This window comes from Molothrus ater, chromosome 17 (assembly GCF_012460135.2).
Source record: "Molothrus ater isolate BHLD 08-10-18 breed brown headed cowbird chromosome 17, BPBGC_Mater_1.1, whole genome shotgun sequence".
NCBI lineage: Eukaryota > Metazoa > Chordata > Aves > Passeriformes > Icteridae > Molothrus > Molothrus ater.
In genome coordinates this window covers 3,277,005-3,295,055 of record NC_050494.2, presented here as the reverse complement: position 1 = coordinate 3,295,055, position 18,051 = coordinate 3,277,005, and the positions used below count along the sequence as shown (strand labels likewise).

Here is an 18,051-nt window from a genome sequence, read left to right as displayed (position 1 = left end):
CTCAGTGCAGTTGGAGTGGCCTTGCCAGAAACCAGGACTGCATTTTGGGATGGGCAGGGGCAGGTTCCTGCCAGCATGGTGTTTTTCCATGGACTGGGATTCACTGTGGCTGGCTGTGCTGGCTCCAGGGCTGCAGCCCGTGCCTCAGTTTCTCCCTGCTCTCCAGCCAGTGCTGCTTATGGAAAGCACAGGACAGTGTGACCCCATGGACCCACCCCCTCATGCAGCAGAGAGCTGGGTGAGGAGGTTCAGGGCTGTCAGCACAGCTCAGGGCTGCCTCACCTCCACCCCAGGCCTGCTCCCCTTCAAGGCACAGCCATGGATCTCTGCACACCTGGCCAGGTGTGCCCCTGGGCTCGGACAAACGTGGCACAAACAGCAGTCAGATTGCACATTCCTTTTAATCTCTGGCTTGGGGTAATCAATCCCCCAACAAAACACCCAGGAAGCCCAGTTTCAGTCACACTTGGAGAATGGAGCAGTTTCCCAGGTGACTGATTGGTGATTGATGCTGCAGCAGCAAAGAGCCAGCAGGGCTGGCACTCAGCACACCCAGTCTGCAGGAATTCTGCTTTTGTGCTGCTTCTGTCACTCAGCACATCCACTCTGCAGGAATTCTGCTTTTGTGCTGGTTCTGCCACTCAGCACATCCCATTCTGCAGGAATTCTGCCTCTGTGCTGGTTCTGTGTAACTGACAGGGCTGGGCTGAGGCTGCCTGAGCTCTTTGCTGCCAGAAAGGTGCAGCTTTTAGGGCTGAGGAGGAGAAGGGGCTGGAGAAAGAGGCAGAAGACCTTGAGCAGGAGAGCCCACACTCCTCCACTGCTGTGCTGTTCCCACTGATCCATAAAACCTGGAGGGAGCCATGTCTCCCCCTTTGCTGGTGCTGGTCCCAGAGTAAGGTGCTGGGAGCTGGGGCTGTGCTGCCCAGCCTCCCCTGCAATTCCTTTGCTTCCTCACCACAGAGCTCCCAGTCTCAGCAGGAGCATTCCCAAGGCTGGGGCTCCCTGGCAGGAAGATGCTCAGGGTTTGATTTGCAGTGGGATGCACTGGCCCAAACCCAGGCTGCTTTGGAATTTATCAACACACACAAGGCTCCAATTCTCTGCTGCCTTGGGAGCTGTCTCCATCTCTGAGGGAATCTTACACCAGCCTGTGGAGATCTGTTGGAAAGGGCTGCAGGAGGCAGCGGGAGCCTGCCCTGGACCCTGCACTGCTGCCTGCCCTGTGTGGCACAGAGGAGCCCAGTCCAATAAAACAGGAGTTGGGCAAAGCAAAAGCAAGAGGCCCTTGGGTAAATTACCCAGGGCAGCTGTGCCTGGTGCAGGAACCCAGAGGATCCTCAGACACAGAGGAAAACAGAAATCAGGACAGCAGCAGCATGGGAAGGAGGGCTGGAAGAGCCATGGGGAGTGGAGCTGGGCTCTCCTCTTTAAGCTGGAGAGCACTGAGGCACATAAAGATAAAGGCTGATACTTGCCCATCCACCTTTCTCCTCTCATTCCTTAGGCTGTGTATGTCTCCAGAAACCATGCAGCATAAGGAGCTCAGAAGTAGGAGCAGCACCAAGGCCTGTAGTGGCACCTTGACCCTTTGCTCTGCATCCCCCTGCCCCCAGAACCCTGCAGTCCTGGGAGTCACAGCTGGGCTGTGCCCAGGGCAGGGTCCCTGAGCAGGCAGAGCAAGGGAATCCTTCCTGCAGGGGGAACCACCAGAAGCAGCTGGGGCTGGCACCCAGGACCTCTGAGCAGCTGCACCACACAGTCCCTCCTCACAGCCTCCAGCAGCCACACCTTGGCAAGCACCCTGAGGAGGAATCCCTGGGGCAGATCAGCTCTGGAGGCAGCAGAGAGAGGAGGCTGGGCTGTGGCTCCTCACACCAGGTACGGCGTGTCCAGCACGGCCACCCCGGCTGCCACGCCGCCGTCCGCGTGCTCGATGGCCTTGGTGCGCAGCAGGTGCCCCACGGCCTGGTTCAGCACCAGCTCCCTGCCCTGCCTGCAGAGAGAGGGACACTGAGCACAGAGAGGGAGACTGAGCACAGAGAGAGGGACACTGAGCACAGAGAGGGACACTGAGCACAGAGAGAGGGACACTGAGCACAGAGAGAGGGACACTGAGCACACAGAGAGAGGGACACTGAGCACACAGAGAGACACTGAGCACAGAGAGAGGGACACTGAGCACAGAGGGGACACTGAGCACAGAGAGGGAGACTGAGCACAGAGAGAGAGACACTGAGCACAAAGAGGGACACTGAGCACAGAGAGAGGGACACTGAGCACAGAGAGAGGGACACTGAGCACAGAGAGAGACACTGAGCACAGAGAGAGGGACACTGAGCACAGAGAGGGACACTGAGCACAGAGAGAGGGACACTGAGCACAGAGAGAGGGACACTGAGCACAGAGAGGGACACTGAGCACAGAGAGAGGGACACTGAGCACAGAGGGACACTGACACTGCACAGAGAGAGGGACACTGAGCACAGAGAGAGGGACACTGAGCACAGAGAGAGGGACGCTGAGCACAGAGAGAGGGACACTGACACTGCAGAGAGAGGGACATTGAGCACAGAGAGAGGGACACTGAGCACACAGAGAGACACTGAGCACAGAGAGAGGGACACTGAGCACAGAGAGAGGGACACTGAGCACAGAGAGAGGGACACTGACACTGCAGAGAGAGGGACACTGAGCACAGAGAGGGACACTGAGCACAGAGAGGGGGACACTGAGCACAGAGAGAGGGACACTGACACTGCAGAGCACTGAGCACAGAGAGAGGGACACTGAGCACAGAGAGAGGGACACTGAGCACAGAGAGGGACACTGAGCACAGAGAGGGGGACACTGAGCACAGAGAGAGGGACACTGACACTGCAGAGCACTGAGCACAGAGAGAGGGACACTGAGCACAGAGAGAGGGACACTGAGCACAGAGAGGGACACTGAGCACAGAGAGAGGGACACTGACACTGCACAGAGAGGGACACTGAGCACAGAGAGAGGGACACTGAGCACAGAGAGGGACACTGAGCACAGAGAGAGGGACACTGAGCACAGAGAGAGGGACACTGAGCACAGAGAGGGACACTGAGCACAGAGAGGGACATTGAGCACAGAGAGAGGGACACTGAGCACAGAGAGGGACACTGACACTGCAGAGAGAGGGACATTGAGCACAGAGAGAGGGACACTGAGCACAGAGAGGGACACTGAGCACAGAGAGGGACATTGAGCACAGAGAGAGGGACACTGAGCACAGAGAGAGGGACACTGACACTGCAGAGAGAGGGACACTGAGCACAGAGAGAGGGACACTGAGCACAGAGAGAGGGACACTGAGCACAGAGAGGGGGACACTGAGCACAGAGAGAGGGACACTGAGCACAGAGAGAGGGACACTGACACTGCAGAGCACTGAGCCCTGCAGAGAGAGGGACATTGAGCCCTGCAGAGCACAGGCTGAGCCCCTGCAGAGCACAGAGCCCGACAGAGCACAGGGCACTGAGCCCCTACAGAGCACAGAGCCCCTGCACAGCACAGAGCACTGAGCCCCTGGCCAGCACAGAGCACAGCCCCTGCACAGCACAGAGCTCCTGGCTGTTCTCTGGCTGTTCCCTGTCAGCACACAGGGCAGGGCAGAGGCCCAGGGCTAAGGTGGGGGCCCTGCAGTGGTGGCTGCACTGGCCACTCTGCAAATGGGCACTGCCAAGGGCTGAATGCTGCCAGAGCACCTTTGTTCCCAAAACTGTGTGAAAAGGACTTTCATTTATACCCTATGGAAACGTGGCCTAAGAGGGTTTTAAACAAAACCAGCTCTTATTAGAGTTGAACAGGCATTAGACCTTCAGGTATTCAGAGATCACCAGGGCTTCTGAAAAGCCACACATGGGGCTGCATCCAGAACCCAAGAAGTGCCCCCAGAAATCAGGGATGAAACACATGGAGCCCATGATCCCATTGCACCAGTGACTGCCAGCACCAGCCCTGTGGTTTTCCAACAGCTCATCTGGCAGCAGGTTCAGAGCAGCAGCTCACATGCTCAGAGCTGCTCCCAGGGGCACAGACTGAATGGGCACATCTGTCCCCTGCACCTGCATGTCCCCAGACATCTGTGCTGTGACTGTGCTTGGGCTGCACAGAGGGCAAAATGCCCCTGCTGCACATCAGGAGCAGGGAACTGCCCTGGAACACAAGCACACTGCTCACCTGACATAGACACCAAAGATCCCAAGCTCAGAGATGCACTCAGACACTTGGAGGGGACTGTGAGCCCTCAGCAGGTAATTCAGTGCTGGCTGGGGTTTGATCTTATCCATCAAGATGTAGGAGGTTCTCTCAGGGCTGTCTTTGATCTTCTCCAGGACCTCCCTGAGCTCTTCACCATAGAGGTTGTTACCTGGCAAACAAAACCAGCACATCAAGCCCTTCCAGGACAGCAGAAGCCCCTGGCCCCAGCTCTGTGGCCCTGGCAGCCCAAATAACCCAGCCTTTGTCTCCCCAGGTGCTGCCTGGGCTCTCTACACCCAGCACCAGGGCCTTGGGAGCTCCTCCAGGAGCAGAACTGCCTTAGTGGCAGGACTAGTCCCCACGGCTATGAGTAGGCACAAGCCACCCTTTATCCCTCAGCACAAGACCAGGAGCTGGCACAGAGCTCCTGCCTGTCCCAAATACAGCACAAACCAGAATGGAAACCCCCAGGGGCCCAGCTCACACCTCCAGAGCCCAGCTCATACCTCCACCTTCACGCTGAGGCTTCAGCACGAAGCGGTCGGGGTCAGCGATGGCTGTGGCAGCCATTCTGTCACCTTCTTCACCCTGGCAGGAAAGGATGGAAACAGGTGGACACCAGGAATCATGGACAGGGTGGTTTCACATGGGAATGAGCTGGATGGAGTCACCACCCCTGGAGGTGTGTGGTGGTGCTCACAGGGGTCCCAGGACAAGGGAAGAGATGAGAATCTTGACTCCATGTTTCAGAAAGCTGATTTATTATTTTATGATATATATTAAAAGAAAATGATATATTAAAACTATACTAAAAGAATAGAAGAAAGGATTTCATCAGAAGGCTTGAAAGAAATAGAAAGGAATAGAATAATAATAAAATCTTGTGACTGACCAGAGAGTCTGAGACAGCTGGACTGTGATTGGCCATTAATTAAAAAACAACCACATGAGACCAATCAAAGATGCACCTGTTGCATTCCACAGCAGCAGATAATCATTGTTTACATTTCATTTCTGAGGCCTTTCAGCCTCTCAGCAGAAAAAATCCTAGCAAAAGGATTTTTCATAAAATATGTCCGTGACAGAGGTGTTCAAGGAATGATGGGATGTGGCACTCAGTGCCATGGTCTAGTTGATAATGTGCTGTTTGGTCAAAGGTTGGACTCTGATCTTGGAGGGCTTTTCCAACCTAAATGATTCTGTGAACAACAAAACATCAGGGAGCAGCAGGGGCTCCTCAGCAGATCCCTCAGAGCAGAAGCACCAACAAATTCCCCAAAGCCCCCTGCTTGAGAAGAAGAGAGGGCTTTGCTAAGAGCACAGGAGTGCGTGTCCCTCCCTGCCCCAGCCCCGCTCCCACTCACCTCATCCAGGGAGTAGAGTCCTGCAAAGGTGGCTCTAATCCGAGCAATGGCCTCGGGGTGGCCTGGCAGCAGCTTCTCCAGCGTCCCCTGCCTGCTGAGCTCCTGCTGCACCTTCTTGGTGCCCGCCAGCTGCGTGGCAATGTCGGGGCACTTCACTGCCCGGGAGCGCTCCAGCAGCAGCCGCGCCTCCCAGTTCTGAGGCAGAGCAGGAGCAGCCACGCCGGGAGGGGAAACAACACACAAAAGGTTTGCTCTGCTCTTTTCTGTGCAGCTCTCAACATATGGTTTGTCTCCTCCCTGCCTGCTGGCAGGGATAGGGGGTGGGAGTAGCACTCCAGAGAAAAGCAGGCATGAATTTCCCGCCACCTCTGGGTGGCACAGTTAAATTAATTCACTGTGAGCACCTTCCCCAGCTTGTCCAGTGCTGCCACCTCGAGACACCAGCAAGATCTGCTCTATGCTATTATTACCTGCAGCCTGATCGTGCTAGGAGAGCACTGAGTGATCTGTAGACCAAGTCTGAAAACTTTAAGCAAGTGCTCATCCCTGTTAACCCCTATTGTACAGAAACAATTCAGTGCTGCACTAAGGGATGACCCCCTGGAGAAGAAAGCCACCCATTTTTCTGCAGGGTCACCCACCTGCTCTTTGGAGTCACAGCCTCCCAATGCTCTCAGCCACAGCAGGCAGGACTGACCCCACTCCAGCCAGGGTAGCTGCCCCTGGGGTTATTTGGAGCTCCCTGGGCAGTGCCCACCTGGTGGCTGCTGGGGCAGGGGGGTGGGTACTGACCTGCTCATCGTAGACCTGGGGCACGTAGCCCTCTCTGTAATACACCACTGCAACCTCCTGGCCGTCCCTGCAATGGAAACCACAAGTGCTCAAAGGGGGGGGATCACAGCCCCCTGCCCCTTCTCCTTGGCCTCTGACCTTCCTGCTCCTGCCTGGCTCTGCCACAGCAAGCTGAACACTGCAAGCTCCTCTCCACTGAACCACAGCTCAGCCTGTCCCAAGGCACAGGGAGCTGACACCCAGCTTCTGCTCTAACCAAAGGCTCAATCATTTTGACACCCAGCTCTGCAGAGAGGAAAGCACCTCATTTTTAACAGCTTTTAACCCCATGCTGGCCTGGGAGACTCAGCCTGGAGCAAAGGAGGCTCAGGGGGGACCTTGTGGCTCTGCACAACTCCTGACAGGAGGGGACAGCCAGGGGGGGTCAGGCTCTGCTCCCAGGGAACAGGGACAGGACAAGAGGAAATGTCCTCAAGTTGCACCATGGGAGGTTTAGACTGGAGATGAGGGAAAATCTCTTCACTGAAAAGGTGGTCAAGCACTAGGACAGGTGGCTCAGGGCAGTGGAGGGACCTGAAGATGTGAGGTTGTGGCACTTGGGGATGTGTTCAGTGGTGCTGGGTTGCAGGTTGGACTCGATCTCTTAACAGCTCTGTGATTCTTGAAGCTGGAAGGAACAAAGTTCTTCTTCTCTGGCAATTCAAGGTAGGACATCAACTCAACAACCTGAGAGGCACCAAACCAGCCTGCCAGGGCTGGGCTGGCAGCACAGCTGTAGCACCACATGCCCAAGCTTTGGCCTCAAAACTGTGCACTTGGTCTGGGAGCTGCTGGCAGGCAAACAGGAGGCATCTAGCAGTGACAGGGGAGGATGCTCAGGAGGAAAAACAAGGGACACACTTTCCCCTCAACTATCCAGCCATGACAATACATTCATTAATTAAACACAGCACAGACCTCAAAGGTTGAAAAATCAGCCTCACTACAGAAAAATCATTGTCATGAAACCACGTGTTAGGTTCATACAGCTCCCATCACATTACCTGGAAATAGGACAAACGTCACACTTGGGACCAGCTGGGAGTCTGTGATCCTCCCATCCTGGTCTCCACAGGGAGCAGGCAAGACACAGAGAGTTCAAACCCAAGAGATCCCCAAAGGACATGGAATGCTTCCTCCTCCTGCACTAACAACCCAGCCCAGCTCCCCCTGGCAGAGCAGCATGTGAACAGCAAACAGGACATGGCTCTGTGGGAGCCTCTCAAACAGCCAGGGCTGCTCAGAGCAGACCTTTGTGGAGGAGGTAGAGATCCCCCAGGGCAATGAAAGATGAAGCCTGAAGGAGGGAGATTATGACTGCAGCTCTAAGGCATGGATATGTGCCTGCAAAATCTCACCACTGTGAACACAAAGCCATCTCAGCTCCAAGAGGAGGCCTGGAGCATGGAAGAGAACTGCTTGCTCAGTCATTTCTTCCAGGCAGCCTTGGCTGCAGGCTCCCATGAGCCCAGGAGCTGGCAGGAGTGCGCACCTTGGCTCATACTCACATATACAGCCTCCTGCTGGCATCCAGGGAGCCCTGCTCAAACACGTCCCGGAACCGCTTCCGCACCACACGGATATTCCTGCAAGAGCAGTGCCAGAGTCACCAGGCTGGCCACAGGCACCTGAGCTGCAGATCAGGGCTGGAATTCATGGATCTATGGGTTCCTTCACAAATGGCCTCAGGCTTTGTGCTATGGAGCCAGAGAAAACATAGAAATCCTACAAATCCCAAAAAACTCCCTCTTTAGGAACCCATCCTACGTTTCCCATGATCTGCCAGCTGTTTGCTCAGCTTTCCATACCAGAAACTGAACCATCTCCTCCTCCCTTTCCCATCCCAGGAAAATTCAAACTTTACCTGTTCCAAAGTTCATTTTCTACACAACGCTGATCAAAAATATTCCTCTGGACTTCCTCCACCAGAAACATCACCACAGCCCTGGAAGAGATACCAAGGACATCATTAAACCCACAAACACTCCACATGCTCCTAGCTGCATCACCAGCTTTCCTGGATTTTTACATGAACAAGGGACACTGGCAGTGTGTTTGCTATCTCCTCCCAGGCTCCCTCTTCCTCTCACCCTTTGAGATCACTCCACCTGAACTGGACAGCTTTCCATCTCTGATTCAGGCTCCCTGCACTGCTCCTTACCTTTGGGACCCGTAGAGCTCCCAGGCTTTGGCAATTCCTAAGGCCAGCCCCTTTGCTGGGTTGTTGGGCAGCAGCTGTGATGCCTCCTCACTCTTTCCCAGCACTTTCAACACCAACCTGTGGAACACAAAGCTGTAAGTGCTATGTCCATGCCCAGCAGGAGCAAGGGAGCAGCCTGGAGAGCACAGGGGCCATGCAGTGCTGCAGTGGGAGGTGCTCCTTACCTGTGGACATCAGCAGTGCGGGAGGTGAGGCCCCCGAAGCTGGCAGCAATGGTGTTTATTTCTATCTGCCTCAGAGCTGCTGTGCCTTCCAGCCCACAGTCAAACATGTAATCCGAGCGGTTGATGCCCAAAACCACAGTCTGCAACACAGGGAGGGGAGCTGGGGTCTCCTGTTGCCTTTAGCTGCAAATCCCTTGATGGCCTTGCTTCAGAACCCTCCCAGGGCAGATCTGATCAGAGAATCCCAGAATGGGTTGGGTTGGAAGGGATTTTAAAGACCACCTCACCCCAGCCCCTGCAGCTGGCAGGGACACCTTCCACTAGAGCAAGTTGCGCCAAGCCCTGTCCAACCTGGACTTGAATATTTTCAAGGATGGGACAGCCACAGCTTCTCTGGGCAATGTGTGCCAGCACCTCACCACCTGCACAGTAAATCTCCTAATATCTCATTTAAACCCATTCAGTGTCAGTTTGAATCCATTCCCTCTTGTCCTGTCATCCTCAGTTTGATACACACCATGCAGGTCACACACCTGGGTGCTCTGCTCCCTGCCCACAGCCCTCTCAGAGCTCCAGAGTAGCTCCCAACACTCCTGAAAGTAAAGGAGCATCTGCAGGGTGGCCTGGCCAGTGCAGGTCCCAAGAGGACACACATCCCTGCACACCCTGAGGCTCCCAGAGGACAGACAAACCCCAGAGGACAGACAAACCCCATGAACTCCTCCCTCTCCAGGCCAGGCTGTTTCCAGCAGCACCATCCAAAGAGCTCAGCTGTTCAACAGGGCAAGGTCCTGAGCTCAGCAGCTGTGACAAGACATTGCAGGGCAGGGAGTGACCAGCCTGGCACAGCTCAGAGTCCACAGTGCCAAAGCTTGCAGCCAGAGCCCAGGCATCCCCACCACAATGCCAAGGGGCACAGACCACTGGGATCCCCTGCCCATGTACCTGAGCCAAGCCTTCCTCCAAAACCTGCTTGTAGATTCTGAAGAGTCGAGCTGTGAAGTCATCGACCTTGATGGTGCTAGAGAGAAACACAGACCATGTCAGCCTCCTGCTGCTGGCACAGAGGGACAAGAAAATTAATTCTTCTGCAGAAAAAGCCCTTAGCAGGGGCATTCTCCAGCACAAAGGGCAGTACCATGTCCTCTGGGGATCTCTTGGGTTTGAACTGGGGCTCAGCCAAGTGCTGTGGCACTGTGAAACACCTCCCCATGAATGCTCAGTGCAAAACCACAACACAAATCCAGCTTGCCAAGCACAGCTTCTCCACAAAAGGCCCCCCTGTGCAGAGGTGACTCACTGGCAGGGCAGAGATGCGACAGAGTTCTGTAGGTTCAGGCAGAAACCACAGGTCTCTCTCGGCCTGCACACACAGTTCAGAGAAGCTTCATGCAATCCCCCTGTCCTGTCAGGCTCCAAATCCCACACACTGTGGCCCTGCTAGAGCAGATCTGGCTTTTCCTCAGGGCCCCAAATCCTGAACAGCACCTCCAGGGAGCTGCCCTGGCACAGGGCAAGCACCTTAGCACAGACAAGCCTCAGGTGCTGCATTCTTTAACCACAGCTACAAACATGTCCCCACAAGCTCTGGCTGCAGGCAGTTCTGGAACAGCTCCAAAGGGTGAGGATTTAACAGAACAAAAGGATGCTGGAAAACAGCCTCCTCTGCTCTGTCCCAGTGCCAGGGGCAGCAGAACATGCACAGGCAGCACAGAACAGGCAGTGGGAAGGGAAGAGGGATTTGTGGAAGCATCAGCCCCACAATCACGAGTGACAAAGTCAGGGATGGTCACTCCAGCCCAGGGCAACAGCCACAGATAAACTCAGCAGAAGCCAGGAGCCAGAGCTGGACAGTCCTCCTGCAGTCAGAGCTTGTGGCTGGGAAAGAGGGCAGGGGGTGACTGAGGGAGGGTGTGGAAACAGAACAGACACCTCCTTTTCATCACTGCTGCAGCAGAGCTCGTGGTTACTGGACAGACACAGGCAGATGCAGAATAAGACTAAAAGAGACTCCTAAAATCAGGACTCAAAGACTCCAGTGATTTGCATTTAAGGCCCAGGGGCTAAAAAGCTCACAAGTATGAATTCACAAGCCTGAAAAAGTTGAAGATGATAGCAGGGAATCAGGTCTTGGGCAGATGTCCCATTTTCTGGGACTCAGAAAGGCAGGGATGCCACAAGGATGATAAAGCTTTACATTTAAAATATTTCATTAAAATGCAAACATGCAAAAACGTTACCTGGCCAGAGTTTGCTCCAGGAATTCTCTGTTTTGACTGACAGCATCCACCAGCAGGTTGAAATCCTGCTGGACAGCATAGGCTTGTTCAAACAAGGCCCGTGGCACTGCAGATGGGAGCAGCGTGAAGGGGGCATAATTCACCACCTGCAGGCAGGGATGCAGCACAGCAGTCAGGTCTGGGCAGCTCAAGAGGGGCTAAGGAGGTGCTTCCTCTGCTTGGCTGAAGGCACCCCCAGCCCTGCAGGGCAGGCATATGGATGGCCTCAACCCTGCTGATTGCTCATTTCTGAGGGTTCTGCCTTATGAACTACCAGCAGGGCACTGCTGCTCCAGTGGACAGCACTGTCTCCAGAACTTCTCAGGGGCAGAGAAAAAGTTAATTTGCCAGTCCTGAGTTCTGGCTGTCAGTTACTTCCTTTGATTCCTGCTCCAGAGCCCTGGCTCATCCCACATCTCACGCATGGGGTCACACTCACAGTCCATATACTACACCACAGAGAAGTTTCCAATTCACCTGGATTTTCACATGAAACAAGGGACACTGGCAGTGTGTTTGGCCTCTCCTCCCAGGCTCCCTCTTCCTCTCACCCTTTGAGATCACCCAGAGCCCTGACCTGACACCAAGGAGCAGTGCTGTGGTGAACACCTCCCTCCTTGTACCCCTGCCAGCTGCCTGCTTGCCCCCAGGCTCCTCAAGGACCCTTCCCCAATGGTGCCCCACTCCTCCTGCACAGCGGCACTTCTTCCTCAGACACCACTCATGGCATTCTGCTCCAACAGGCTGAGCCCTCCCAGCCATCAGCCAGGTAAACCCCACACATCAGCCACCTCCACCCCTGTCACCTCACCCCAGCTATGGGACAAAGGCTGACTGTAGCTGGGAACATGCCAAAAGAGGCCCCTCTGTGAGATTCTCCTCTGGTTCAAAGGTTCATATGGGTGGTGAGAGGCTGGGAAAAGGATCAACTCCAGCACCACAAGAGGCAACATCCTAAACCTTCCCAGATCTATCCCTCTCCTTGGAAAAGGGAATCTGTAGAGCAGAGCTGTCCCTTGAGGAGCTGTGCCATCACCAGGATGGGCTGTGAGCTGCACCCCGGTGAAGGCTGTCCCCTTGGGGAGCCGCTCCTTGCCAAGGGCTCAGGAACCCCGGCACAGAGCGGCTCCTCCCTGCGCTGTGCACTCACATCCGAGGCGTTGGGCTGCTCCCCGGTCCGCATCAGCACCCCCGCCAGCAGCGCCGCGTCCACCGCCACCGCCGCCGCCTCCCGCACGGCCGCCGCGTCCCGCACCACGTCCTGCCAGGCCGCGGCCATGGCAGCGCTGCGGGCACGGCACAGCGTCACCTCCCGGCCTGCAGCCTGAGCCGGGCCCGGCTGTCCCCGGCCCCTGTGCCCGGACCCCCGGCTGTCCCCGGCCCCTGTGCCCTGAGCCGGACCCGGCTGTCCCCGGCCCCTGTGCCCGGACCCCGCAGACCCCTGTGCCCTGAGCCCGGAGCCCCGGCTGTCCCCGGCCCCTGTGCCCTGAGCCGGACCCGGCTGTCCCCGGCCCCTGTGCCCTAAGCCGGACCCGGCTGTCCCCAGCCCCGGTGCCCTGAGCCCTGGCTGTCCCCAGCGCCGGTGCTCTGAGCCGGACCCGGCTGTCCTCTGAGCCCCACTCCCTGTCCCCGGCCCCTGTGCCCTGAGCCCCGGCTGTCCCCAGCCCCGGTGCTCTGACTCTCAGCCCCTGGCTGTCCCCAGCCCCTGTCCCCTGAGCCCCAGCCCCTGTCCCCTCGCCGGCTCCCTGTCCCCAGACCGTCAGTGCGCCCTGACCCCCGACCCTGGTCCGCGACCCCCGGCCCTTCCTGGCTCCCGCTCCCCGCCTCCTGAGCCCCAGGCCCCGGCACATCGCTGTCCCCTGAGCCCGCTGTCCGTCCCAGCCCCTCACTGACCCCCGGTCCTTCCCGGCGCTCCTGGTTCCGCCGCCCGGACCCGGACCCGCTCCGGCCGCTCGGTACGGGCGCTGCGGACCGCCCCGTGATTGGACGGGCCGCGCCCCTCGCCCCGCCCCTCACGCAGATTGGCAGCTCAATGAACCAATCAGCATGGTGAAAGCGCCCCTCGTGTGCGATGCCGCGCAGCGGGGGCGGGAGGAGGAGGAGGTGCGTCGAGAGCGCGCAGCGCGCACGCGCCGGACTGTGTCATATCGCGACATCATGAGGGCGACGAAGCTGCTGAGGCTGCAGCTCGTGAAATCCGACCTGCTGCGTGCAGGGGCTGCTCGGGGCCAGAGCTGCTGGGAGCCCAGAGCCATGGAAGGGGTTGGCCCTGTGTTCGTAGAGGCCCCTTCCAGCATCAGCGGTCCCGTAATTCACCTTCACCGCCATTGCTGCCCTCATGAGAGCTGAATTCACCCATGGCAGCCAGGGGAGGGCAGGAACTGCAGACCTGCCTGAGGAAGGGAAAGGAATTTGGAATATCGTTCTTTTTCTTGGCCTGTTCCTCACGCAGGTGCCTCTGCTGCACTGCCCTGGGAAGGGCTGGCCGAGGGTTCGCGGTGCAGCCCCAGACGGCCCCTGCAGTGCCCATGGAGCTGTGCCGTGCTCCCCGGTGTCCCCAGGGGATGTCCCGGCCATGTGCCATGCAGGGAGATGCTCCCAGGTTCTCAGCAGTGTTCTGGGTGCCCCGGGGCACAGTGCTGAGGTTTTTCTGGCCCTGTGACTGCGGGTTTGTGCTCTCTGCCCTCGTGTCACACAGAGCCGAGGCTGAGGCTCTTTGGGCCTCTTCACCCAGGGATGCCTGGGAGAGAGCAGGTCTCAGAACCCCTTCATGTACTTACAGGACATTCATTTCCTAGCAACAGGGCTTGAAATGACAGTGTGGGAAATTGAGAGGGTTAATTTTTTTATTAGGAACAAGCAAAAGTTATATGTAAATAAATCAAACCTGAGCAGGTCCTTTCTACTTTTTTATTTCAATGTGCAAAGGAACTGTCAGTCCTAACTTTGCCCTCTGAATAAGTGTAATGAAATGGAAAAACCTTGTGTTGGTACCTCCAACACAACTGTAAAAAGAAACAAGATTTGTTGTCATCACAAGGCAAACATTTGTGCATCCACTGAAATAACAGAATGACTTGAGCATTTTCACAGCTCATTTGGGACAGAACTGTGAGGCTCCAACCAAAGCAGCAGGGCTGGAGTTGGTTTGTGACCTGTGCTAGGAAAGTTTGAAGCCATGGTGAGGAGATGGGTGTGATGCTCATGTGCAGCCAAGGCAGCAAGAGCTGGACACCAGCCTCACACCTGCATCCCAACAGGGGCCAGCCCTGTGCCCTGGCACAGAACCCCCCGTGTGCCAGGCTCACCCCACACGTGGGCAGCGAGGGGACCCTGCCTCTCTGCTCCCCTCTCTGCCCTGTGGGGCTGCCTGCAGCTCTGGGGACTCACACAGGGGAAGGACATGGAACTATTGGAGCTCCAGAGGAAGCCACAAAGTTCCTGAGGGGAACTTCCTTATGGGGAAAGGCTGAGAGAGCTGGGGCTGTTGAGGCTGGAGAAGAGAAGGTTGTGTGGAGTGTGGAGACCTCCCAGCACCTTGCCAGGGTGTGAAGGATCTACAGGGAAGCAGGAGAGGATTCTTTGTCAGGAACTGCAGTGACAGGATAAGGGGAATGGGATCAAACTGAAAGAGAGTAGGTTTAGATTTGATGATGGGAGGAAATTGTTTACTGTGAGGGTGTTGGGCCCTGGCACAGGCTGTGCAGAGAGGCTGTGGATGCCCCATCCCTGGGAACATCCAAGGCCAGATTCCATGGACCCTGAGCAACCTGGGCTGCTGGGAGGTTGCTCAGGTTGGAATGAGATGATCTTTAGGGTCCTTCCAAGTGTAATCATTCAAGGATTTGATCATTTTACAATCCCTACCCACCAGTGTGGAGCAGCCCTGGAATTCTGGTGATACCACAGCTCCCAGAGTGTTCCAGAGGGCACTGCCAGCCAGGAGATGGAAATGAGCACAGCACACTCTTCACCTGCTACCAGTGGTCACTTGTCACCTGCTCCCTGATATGTCCATCAGTTCTGAGCTGCTCCTGCTGTCTGGAGTTTCCCTGCAGGATGTGCACTCCTGTCCCAGTGAAGGTGCAGTGCCATTCCAGGGAGGGGGGCACCCCTGACTGCCTGGGCAGGCTGGAGCAAAGTGGTGATGGTGTGGAACAGAGACCCCACTGTGAGGTTTGCCTTCCTGCTGCAGCCTGACAGGTGGAGAAGAGGAGATGGAAGTAGATATGGTGGTAGATAATGAAGAAATTATGGAGGTGGATGTTGAAGAGTTTGTTGAGAAGCTGGAGCTTGATATGGAGGAATAAATGGAAGACATGGAGGTTGATGAGGAAGATGAGGAGAAGCCCATGATGCTGGGATGAAGACGGAGCCCCACAGCAGGACAGGCAGGTGCTGGCTATGCCCTGCCCCTGATGGAGGTGGATGTTGAAGAGTTTGTTGAGGAGCTGGAGCTTGATATGGAGGAAGAAATGGAGGACATAGAGGTTGATGAGGAAGATGAGGAGGAGCCCATGATGCTGGGATGAAGATGGAGCCCCACAGCAGCACAGGCAGGTGCTGGCCATGCCCTGCCCACAGGCAGGGTGGGTCCCCTGCTGCCAGGCTGGGGCTGGGCTGGGTGGCACAGTGACACGGTGCCCAGGGGGCTCTGGATTGTGGTGGCACAAACACCACCCCAGCCTGCCCTGTGCTTGCTCTGGGCCACACCAGCCCCGTCCCAGAGCCTGGGGCCCGGCTCCCAGCACAGCTGGGCTCAGTGCTGGCAGCAGAGTCCCACTGTGCCAGCGTGTGCCAGCCTGGGGGCACAGGGAACAGCCCTCAGGGCTGGGCTGGAATGGTCCTGTGCTGCTTCCTTCTCTTCCAGAACTGACAGAGATGCTGGCTGTGGAAATCTTCGTTTTGTACATATGTTTCATAGGCTGTTCTTTGATAGTTTCCTGTGAATGTGTTATGAATATTGTTACAGAGCCTTCTGTAAATATGTTTCGAAGGTTGTTATTTCATTGGGTCTTATGTAAATACATTTGGAAGATTGTTTTTTCTTAGACCCTTCTGTAAATATGTTCTATAGATTGTTGTTGTTATAATGATTCTTATAATGTAAATAAGTTTATTGGTTTTACTCCTCTTCTGTAAATATATTGTCCTTGTTTGCCACAGCTCTCTTTGCACTTGCTTTGGGCACAAGCAGCGTTTGCAGAGTTGTGGTTTCCATTTTCTCTGGGTTCCTGGGGCTGGAGGTCCGTGGGGGTGCTGACACAGACACCTGGGGCTGGAGGTTCCTGTCCACAAGGGGTCCCACTGATGCCACTCCTGCAACTGGGCACTGCTCATGTTCCTGGGCTGCTGCAGAGCGGTGTCCCCAAGAGAAAAGCTGTCACGAGCAGAGAGGGGGCTCTGACAGCAGCGGCCCCTGCAGCAGTGCCACCAAAGAAGGCAGGAAACATTTGGCCACAGGGACTTTTGGGCCAAGCCAGCATCAGGCCACAGGGATACAAAATCCACGTTCACGCTCTGAAGGCCATGACATCCTTGGGAGCTGCTGGAGCCAGGATCTGGGGAGCAGCTTTTGCAGCTGCAGGGGCCAATGTTAAAAGCTTGGAGCCCCCAAAGGCTCTGGCCTTTCCTTGCCCACCAGCTGTGTGCCGGATTGTTCAAGAGACAAAAGCCAAGCGAGGGGATCCTTGCCCTGCTCGCAGCTCACCCTGTGCCCCACTCGGGTGAGGCCTGGAGGGCCCAGCGCTGGCCGTGCTGGGCAGGGCCGGGGGCTCCGTGCCCCGCGGTGCCGGTGCCCGTGGCCCAGCAGTGCCCGAACTCGGCCCCTTCCCGGGCAGCTTCGCCCAGGAGCTCACCGAGCACCCCGGGGCAGGCAGGAGCTCCCCGGCAGCCCCTGCCCGGAGCAGGGGGCCGGCAGCACCGGGGCAGCCCCAGGGGCTCGGCCGACCCCGCTGGAGGCTCTGGGGCAGTCCCGGGGGCTCTGCTCGGCCCGACCCCGCTGGAGGCTCCGGGGCAGCCCTGGGGTCCCGGCCGGCCCCGCTGGAGGCTCCGGGGCAGTCCCGGGGGCTCGGCCGGCCCCGCTGCAGGCTCTGGGGCAGTCCCGGGGGCTCTGCTCGGCCCGACCCCGCTGGAGGCTCCGGGGGCAGCCCCGAGGGCTCGGCCGGCCCCGCTGGAGGCTCCAGGGGCAGCCCTGGGGCTCGGCTCGGCAGCGCTGGAGGCTCTGGGGCAGTCCCGGGGGCTCTGCTGGGCCCGACCCCGCTGGAGGCTCGGGGGCAGCCCTGGGGGCTCGGCCGGCCCCGCTGGAGGCTCCGGGGGCAGCCCCGAGGGCTCGGCCGGCCCCGCTGGAGGCTCCGGGGCAGCCCTGCCGGCCCTGCCCGCCCGCTCCGCTCCGCTGCCCTCGCTGCAGCCCCCTCAGCCCTCGCTGCAGGGAGCAGAGCCCGGGCCCCGCACCCGGCGCTCTCCTGCCTTGGCTGCTCCGCTCCCCGGCCCCTGGCCCGGCCCGTCCTGCCCGCTGTCCTGCGGATCCACAGCCGGGCCGGTCCCGCACCAAACCCTGCTGCTCCCGCTGCTCCGCTCCCACCCCGCCGCGCACTCGGCCCGCAGCTTCCTCAGGGTTTGCAGCTTCCTTAGTAAGACTTTACAAATAGCCTGTGCCCCACCGTGAGAGAGAGAGTAAGCAGGACCCTCATTGACTCTGCTCAGCCCCTGACAGCCTTTGGAATTGTGTTACAAAAGTTGGAAACTATTGATGGCTGGTGAGCAGATGCGTGTGTGATGCTTGAGTAGCCAACAGAACCAGCCTGACATCTGCATTTTTGGATTTCAGTTATTACCAGTGAAGTTTTGGGAGTGGGATGAGTAAATTCATGTATGATGCTCAGATCCTGCAGTCACTAAACTGAGAGATTTTAGATTATTTAATTGACTCTAGAGTGCTGCCATTGGATACTTATTTT

The 18,051-nt window shown here is 57.2% G+C and overlaps 2 protein-coding genes across 2 annotated transcripts; one reads left to right on the top strand and one right to left on the bottom strand.

Annotated features, from left to right (window-relative positions):
• Positions 1-382: 382 nt before the first annotated feature.
• Positions 383-13,053, bottom strand: GSS (glutathione synthetase). Its single transcript, XM_036395798.1, has 13 exons — positions 12,986-13,053; positions 12,243-12,378; positions 11,054-11,199; positions 9,759-9,834; positions 8,814-8,953; positions 8,590-8,706; positions 8,293-8,373; positions 7,937-8,014; positions 6,390-6,456; positions 5,598-5,792; positions 4,740-4,821; positions 4,213-4,402; positions 383-1,996 (listed from the first exon to the last, which is right to left on the bottom strand). Exons 2-13 carry the CDS (start codon positions 12,369-12,371, stop codon positions 1,873-1,875), a joined length of 1,425 nt encoding a protein of 474 aa, XP_036251691.1. The 5' UTR covers positions 12,372-12,378; positions 12,986-13,053; the 3' UTR covers positions 383-1,872.
• An 85-nt stretch (positions 13,054-13,138) lies between these two features.
• LOC118694678 (translation initiation factor IF-2-like) lies at positions 13,139-17,759 on the top strand. Its single transcript, XM_036395862.1, has 2 exons — positions 13,139-13,399; positions 16,758-17,759. Exons 1-2 carry the CDS (start codon positions 13,139-13,141, stop codon positions 17,757-17,759), a joined length of 1,263 nt encoding a protein of 420 aa, XP_036251755.1.
• Positions 17,760-18,051: the final 292 nt, after the last annotated feature.